At 34.2% G+C, this 8,003-nt stretch overlaps 2 protein-coding genes across 2 annotated transcripts; one reads left to right on the top strand and one right to left on the bottom strand.

The window, feature by feature from the left end:
* LOC105178458 (8-hydroxyquercetin 8-O-methyltransferase-like) lies at positions 216-2,265 on the top strand. Its single transcript, XM_011101925.2, has 2 exons — positions 216-1,071; positions 1,769-2,265. The coding sequence occupies exons 1-2, from the start codon at positions 292-294 to the stop codon at positions 2,066-2,068; spliced, it is 1,080 nt and encodes a 359-aa protein (XP_011100227.1). The 5' UTR covers positions 216-291; the 3' UTR covers positions 2,069-2,265.
* On the bottom strand, positions 4,826-7,082 carry LOC105178456 (ras-related protein RABA1f-like). The gene is made up of 2 exons (XM_011101924.2): positions 6,654-7,082; positions 4,826-5,541 (listed from the first exon to the last, which is right to left on the bottom strand). Exons 1-2 carry the CDS (start codon positions 6,872-6,874, stop codon positions 5,109-5,111), a joined length of 654 nt encoding a protein of 217 aa, XP_011100226.1. The 5' UTR covers positions 6,875-7,082; the 3' UTR covers positions 4,826-5,108.

Below are 8,003 nucleotides of genomic sequence, written 5' to 3'. Positions count from 1 at the left end.
AGAAAGAATCCCTGGCCCTCTATCAGGACCGAGGAGGCTGGATTCGGTTTGTGGTCGAGGAGCTAATAGAATCAATCCTGAAATAATCTTTACAAAATTATTGACAAATCGAGCTAGATAAGATAAGATATTCCTTATGCTACACTAAGCTTCACATGTTTATGATAAAACAAAAATCAGTACAAAATATTTTGCCAGAGCGAGATAGCATATATGCTGCCCTTTAGCTAAAAATACAAAACCGCCGTTCACACTGATCACCATAAACAACAATCTCATTTTCCAAAAGCCATGGCTCTATCTGGTAATGGAATACAGTCCACTCAAGAGCTTCTTGACGCTCAATCTCATGTTTGGAACCATCTTTTTAACTTCATAAACTCCATGTCTCTGAAATGCGTAATTCAACTTGGCATCCCCGACATCATCCTCAAACACGGCAAACCCATGACGCTTTCAGAATTAACCCATTCCCTCCACCTCAACGATGCCAAATCCCCCAGTCTTGAACGTTTAATGCGTATTATGATCCATTCCAAGTTCTTTATCAATGTCAAAATCTCTCAAGTAGAGGAGACTGACGGGTATTGGCTCACACCAGCTTCTCATCTCCTCTTGAGAGACGAGCCCTCGAGCATGAGGCCTTTTGCACTCGTCTTGCTAGACCCGATTTTGATAGATCCATGGCATCATGTGAGCAAGTGGTTTAAATCTGATCATGATCTGACGCCGTTTCTGACCACTCATGGCCGGACATTTTGGGAGTATGCTGCGCAAGACCCGAGGCTGAATTGTTTCTTCAACGAGGCAATGGCCTGCGATACAGTGCTGGTTGCTAGTGTGATTACTGGAGATTGTCGAAATGTATTTGAGGGTTTGAAATCGATGGTGGATGTTGGTGGTGGCACAGGAACTGTGGCCAAGGCTGTTGCCGATGCTTTCACCGGCTTGAACTGCGTTGTGCTTGACCTTCCGCATGTAGTTGCTGGATGTGAAGGGACTGAGAACTTGGTTTTTGTTGCAGGTGACATGTTTGAGTACATTCCTTCTGCTGATGCAGTGTTCATGAAGGTGATCCATTTTGATTTTCAAATTAAGTATTAAATTAATCGAAAATTTAAAGTTGTCATTAACGGTATATATTAAGCAACAATAATTCTAATTTTATTGCTGTGTAACTATTAGTAAATAATAATTAAAATTATCACTATAAATAATTAGTGGTATATATAATGGTAAGTAATATTAATTCGTGGTAATAAATATAATTTTATTGTCATTATAAATTCGTCACTAATTATTTATATATACTGTCAAGTGCATAATTCTTGATGTTCTTATTTTTAGCTTGGATTGTTTTTACATTATGAATATTCTCTCCAAATGGAAGAAATATACCTAAATTCCCTTCTAATGTTGAGTCTGTACATACTCAGATTCGGATCGAATTGGGGATAGGCACACCCCTTGATAAAATGCTAGTGTAATGTATTTCAAAAGGTGTTTCTGTAAATTCTTGTCTCTAAATAGGGGGTCCAATTCTAATTACAACTACAACATCAAGTACTTTCACAAAAAATAGGGGGTGTTGGTACATTTGAAGCTAATATCATGGATATTAATGTAATTTATTTTTAAAATTATTGTCACTTAATATATTTTTGTTGATAATTCGAAAATAGTTGCTTAATGATTTATTAAAAATATTCTCTCTTATTGTGTAGTGTACATTAATTTGCTAACCTGTTACAATTAAAATTGCAAGCAGTGGATATTGCACGATTGGCCAGACGAAAAATGTCTTAAAATATTGGAGAAATGCAAACAAGCAGTCTCTGACAAAGACAAAAAAGGAAAGGTGATTATAGTAGACATAGTTGTGGATTTCCAGAAGGAGCATAAGGCAATAGAAACTCAGCTCTTCTTTGATATGTTGATGATGAATGTAGCCTCTGGAAGAGAGAGAACTGAGAAAGATTGGGCAGAGCTATTTTTTGCTGCCGGCTTCACGAGCTACAAGATTACTCCTGTATTAGGATTGCGTTCTCTCATTGAGCTTTTTCCATAATTCCTAAATTTATTTTTCTTTCTTTGCATGCCCGATTGTGAACTAGGGCCTCCCTTTTAATTCATTGAATGGAGTAGATAAGTGACCTGTGAAATGAATAATTACATCTTGAATTGGATAGAATAAAAAGTTGTAGATCATGTTGAGTTGCATTGTGATTTTTAAAATATTACACATGTGTTCATTCTTGAACATTATATAAGTGAACTCTAATTTTTAAGTGATTAGACCTCTATATTCTTACTATTTTCTTTTTGAGTTGCGTGACCATTTATTTGTGGTAGACAAATGGTAATCGTTGGATGTGATCAACTATTGAGTCATTGAATAATAAATTTTAAGAATCAAAGTAATGATAATCTTTTACGTGTTGCTTGCGTTTGATCTTTGTTTGAACTAAACTTAGCTTACATTTATAGGTGTTGGTGGTTGTTTTCTTGATAAGTTGTAGACTTATTCATCTACTATCATGTCCACATATCAAGAGTTAGGTTCAAATTTTGAATTCTTTTCATGTCAGTATATGGTTTTCTCCTCACCAATAGCTAGCAAAATAGAAATCATATTTTTAAGGATTTTATAAATTTCAAAGTGCTGTTGGCCAGCGAACTAATCATAAATGTTCTATTTTGTTGTATTTGACGGATATGTGTATAATAGAAGTGGCAAATGGGCAGGTTGAGTTAAGTTTGGATTGGGTCCAAATAGGTCGGGTCTAATATCGGTTGGATTTAAAATGGGTCCAAAATAAGTTGGGTTATAAATGGGTTGGATCGAATTAGTATAAGCCATTTTACTAATTTGAATTCTAAAAGTTTCAAAATTTTCATATAATCAAAAGTAAAAAGGACAATATCTGAACTACAAAAAATGTAGCTAATACTTATAATGTAATGTAACTTAACCTGTATTATACATCATTTTTGAATAATGACCAAGTACATTAAAATTCATTTGCTAAATCATAAAGGAAAAAATTCTACTAACATGCTATATTTACCAAAATAATTCATAAAATTTTTAATGTTTTTTGAACAAACACCAAACCGTACAACCAAATTCTCTATATTTGTTGAGAAATAATTTTCATTTTCATCATCTTCAAAGTCATAAGTTGTAATATAAAATAACAAAATCACATAAAAATATAAAGTAAATGACTAAATAATTCAAAAAAATAAATACATGTGTTCGCTTGTGTGTGTGAATGGAGAAAGAGAATTGTAGTGCGATCGATTAGAAGAAATAGGGAGGTGGTGGGTTTCTTTTATTTTATCATAAGGGTTGAACACATTAAGAATCCATATTAGGCCCATCAAGAATCTAATTAGACTCATTAACAACTCATATCCATCCAATATAAAATATGAATTTATTTAATTTTCATCCATATCGATCCATTTTAGATTATAACTAACCCAATCCAACCTAACCCAAAACTAGTTGGGTTGGATTGAACCCGTATGGGTCTTAACCCACGCTGACACTACGAGTGTGTAACCTTATGGATGAGAAGATAGTTGTGTTTGTTATGTTGGTCATATTATTCACTTGCACCCAATTATGGGTATGTTAGGTACATATATATGCATAGTTTTGGTTAAAGAGGAATATTTAGATGGTTTAAAATTGTAGTGTTGTTAGAGGTGGCTACAAAAAGTTCGTAGAAAGATGAGAGGGAGACCAAAAAGAGAAAAAGCTAATTTGGTATTATTTATTTAAAAATGGTTAATTTTATTAGTGTATTAAAAATATATTTAATAATTATGCAAAAGTCTCTCAAACAAGAGTGCATCTCTCTTAGATTAGGTTCTCCGGGGACTCCTATTTCTCTAATTTCTCTCTTTGCTTCTTCTTTTGCTTTTCTCTTTAAATTTGTCATGATTTATTTATGTGTGTTGGTGCTAGCACATGTTGTTGAAACTTTGGTTCATCTTTGTCCTTGTGTTTTGACCAAAGGCATAATGGATGTTATATTTTGGACATGGAGAAAAAGCATTGTATTTGATAGAGGGGGACTATGAAGATGGAAAAGTGATCCTTCCACGAAACACTGTCGGAACTTGTAAATTTTTTTGTCAAGACGTCAGAAATGCCATCTCTATGAAGCTTCTTTTTCTTTTAGTTTGATTTAAAATTTTCCAAATCGTAAAATTTATAGGGAAGAGGCATTAATAATTTATATGGTAAAAGTTATACTGACTGATGGTTTCATAAGACAATTATCATCGCTTATAGGCAAGGAGCAACATTAAATAATTTGATCCAAACAAAACTTTCACAGTGTCAAAACAGAAACACATTTTCACAATTAGAGTACTTTGATTAATTTCAATTGCTTCGGCCTTCAAAATTCAAATCAGAACTGAATCAGTCAACTTAAATTAACGGCAGGCAAGATATACTATGTTTTCGACACCACAGGAAGCATTTTAACTCATGAAAACCAATGGAGCTCATTTTCATTATTAGCTTCTTTCCGAGCAGAGTAGCAGCTAATAAACGATCAACAGTGCTACATATCTGTCAAAGAAATTCAGGGAAGGCATTTCTACTTCACACTTTCGGTGAAGGTGAGTTCTTCCTATTGGCAATGGCTTTTGCATGAGCAGAGGAGAAGTTGCTCTAGTCTCTCCTTGAAAAGGTAACAAGTGCCATAGCTGATGAGAAGAGGGGGGTGAAGGAATACAACTGAACATAGTCTCTGCTGCAATTAAGAAGAACAATATTTGACAATCAAATGTGTAAATGTCTAAATAAGTCCAAACAATCGGATATAATCTCATTTAAGTAGCTTCTTCAGGTCAATAATACAAATATACATCACAAGATGCAAAAGAAGATTAGGAGAAAAGAATGCACGGATGTGGCTAAGAACCTTACTCTAAGGAGTATTGTTAATCTAAACAATTTTTCATTTGCTGGTGAATTAAAACTTTGGTTCGTGATCAATGTATACAATGAGATCATCCAAGAGCAGAGGAAATAAGATTAGGTCTCATTATAAAAGAAAAGATCTGCTTCAACTCATAGTTCTCTTTTAAGCAGAGCAACAACCACCTCTCTTTACTGCTGAAACATCATCCTTAGAGCCAATGTTGATGGTCTGACCTTTAGGTAAATTTGTTGAATCATCACCAGCTTCAAGAGCTTTCTTTTTTACAGCATTATATATCTGAGTAAGCACTTCCGAGAAGGCATTTTCCACATTCATTGATTCCAGGGCAGATGTTTCCATGAAAAACATGCTCTCCCTTTCAGCAAAAGCTTGTGCGTCTTCTGTGGCAACAGCTCGCAAGTGACGCAAATCAGCCTTATTGCCAATGAGCATGATTACAGTACTTGAATCGGTATGATCTCTGAGTTCCTTCAACCATCTCTCTAAGTTTTCAAATGTAGCATGGCGTGTAACATCATAAACAAGCAATGCACCGGCAGCGCCTCGATAGTAGGCACTTGTTATTGCACGATATCTACATTGAAGAAAAGAAAAGAAAAAAGCACACATGAGCCAAGAATACATAGACCAGTATACTGCAAGTGGTATACTCACTAATGCAAAAGATAGAATTGAATTGGTGTACTATGACATATGACATAAGAATCTCAAAAGAAATACTATAAAAAAACAGATCCAATTTAGGCAATTGATAGAATATAACTAACAGCTTCCTAGACATAATTAAATTTCCATTTAGTTGAAGTAAAAGAAACCTTCAGGAAACAAAGATTCTTGGGTTGATAAGTAAGAAATTAAAAATGTGTAAATTACCTTAAAACATATATGAATATGATGATGACATCTTACTCCTGTAAAAGCTGACAATAAGTTTTGTCACCAGATAAAATGGGTAGCAGTAATGGGTAAAATTCTCTTTTGCCAGAGTTTATGTAAATCTTTGGGACTAAAATTCAGTTTACTCAAATAGACCACAAGTGAATACAAAAATTCATGCATGAGATACTTTGCATGTTTAGCAAAATGCAAATAAGAAGTTAATGTAGATCAACTCTTGAGTTAAAGATAACAAAGAACACTGTCCAGAAACGAAAAGATGATCTCCTGGCCCTCAGGCAGCTCTTCGAATTGGATTCTATTTTCAGAAAATTCCAATGGGCTATATGTTCAGACAAAGCAAGCTGTAAAATTTTCTACTCAATTTCATAAGCGTCTCTAAAATCCCACCGCTATACATATGCATCTAAAGTCTATCAAATTAACAAAATATTCACCACCTACAAAAGAAATGAATATGAGAAATTAATAGAATCCAGACTAGCTGAATTCTAAATCAAATTGGACCAAACATCAACAAGTTTTGTTCGTCCACAACAAAAATAGCAAAGAGATATAAACTGCAAAAGAATCAGACCCAATATCTATACATAAAAGCATAAGCCACGTAATAGACCATACTCATTTTGAATCCCTAGATACCAAACAATACAAACTGAACAGAAATCGAAATTCAGATCCCAAATTTCAGTAATTCATAAGAAAAATCACCTCACTTGGAATCACAACAACAAAATAAGGTCTCAAATGCAAATGTACGCAAAACTGAACATGTGGAATATCATATACCGTTCTTGGCCAGCGGTGTCCCAAATCTGGGCCTTCACGACTTTCTCATCAATGCGTATGCTGCGAGTTGCGAACTCAACGCCAATTGTTGACTTTGACTCCAGGGTGAACTCGTTGCGGGTGAATCTGGACAGCAAATTGGATTTTCCGACTCCAGAATCGCCAATCAGCACTACCTTGAACAAGTAATCATAGTCGTCTTCCACTCGGTACGCGCCCATGAGTTCGTACAACTGTGTAGATGTTCTGACTCTGTAAATGTGTATGTATATACGAGGGTTTTAAATGTAGGAGTCATGAGAGAGATATAGAGAGAAAGAGAGAGAAGAGAGAGAAGAGAAGCGAAGCAAGGGTGATGGTTACGCCCTGTTTGGGAAAGAGGAACAATAGAAAGTACTGAGAAGACGGACACCTATTCTAAGTTCAAACAATTTCATAGCCCCATTTATTATTAATTATTAAACAAACACGAGTGTCAGCATACATATATATATATATATATGTATGTACTAATATAGAATTTTATATATATACAATTCAAATATATTTTTGAATATTGTATCTGAATGAAATAATTTAAAGAAAGAGAGAGAGAGAGAGAGATTTAAAATAATTTACTAACAAACAAATTTAAATTTTAATAATATTTCATAACATATAACTTAAAATTCATTTTATTAGTTTCGATCTATTGTTCATTTATCTTTGTTTCTTGTTATTCAATAAAACAAATACAAGGAGAAAAATGCAATTTATCCCTTGATATGAAAAATGTGCAATTTTCACCAAAATCAACAAATTTTTTTCTTGAGTTTTTTAAAATGAAACAAAATACCTCTTATAACTCGTCATGCAATACATGCGCCCCTTGATTTGGGGATATTTCATACGGCATCTGGACCACAGTCTTAGAAGGTGTCATATTTAACAATTTGATTGCCGTCTCAAAAGCATACCCCCTCAAAAGGACAACGATAATTCAATAAAACTCATCATGCATCGAACTATGTCCAACAAAGTTTGATTCCTTCTTTTAGAGACGTGTTCAATTGTGGTGTTCAAGGAGGGGTCCACTAAAATAGAATTTCATTCTCTTTCAGATACTACAAGAACTTCCACATTCAAATACTCACCACCTCGATATGATTGAAGGATTATAATTTTGCAATCAGTTTAGTTCTTCATTTCAAGTCTTCATTTTTTGAACCGTTCAAAAAACTCAGATTTATACCTCATCAAGTAAACATAACCACATCGTAAGAGATCATTGGTAAAAATTATGAAGTAGGTGAGTTCGTCTCTGGCCTACGTATTTAGTGGCTCGCGGATGTCTGAGTGGATCAAATCCAA

Source organism: Sesamum indicum, linkage group LG16, assembly GCF_000512975.1.
Source record: "Sesamum indicum cultivar Zhongzhi No. 13 linkage group LG16, S_indicum_v1.0, whole genome shotgun sequence".
NCBI classification, from domain to species: Eukaryota; Viridiplantae; Streptophyta; class Magnoliopsida; order Lamiales; family Pedaliaceae; genus Sesamum; species Sesamum indicum.
This window is presented reverse-complemented; position numbering and strand designations above follow the sequence as displayed.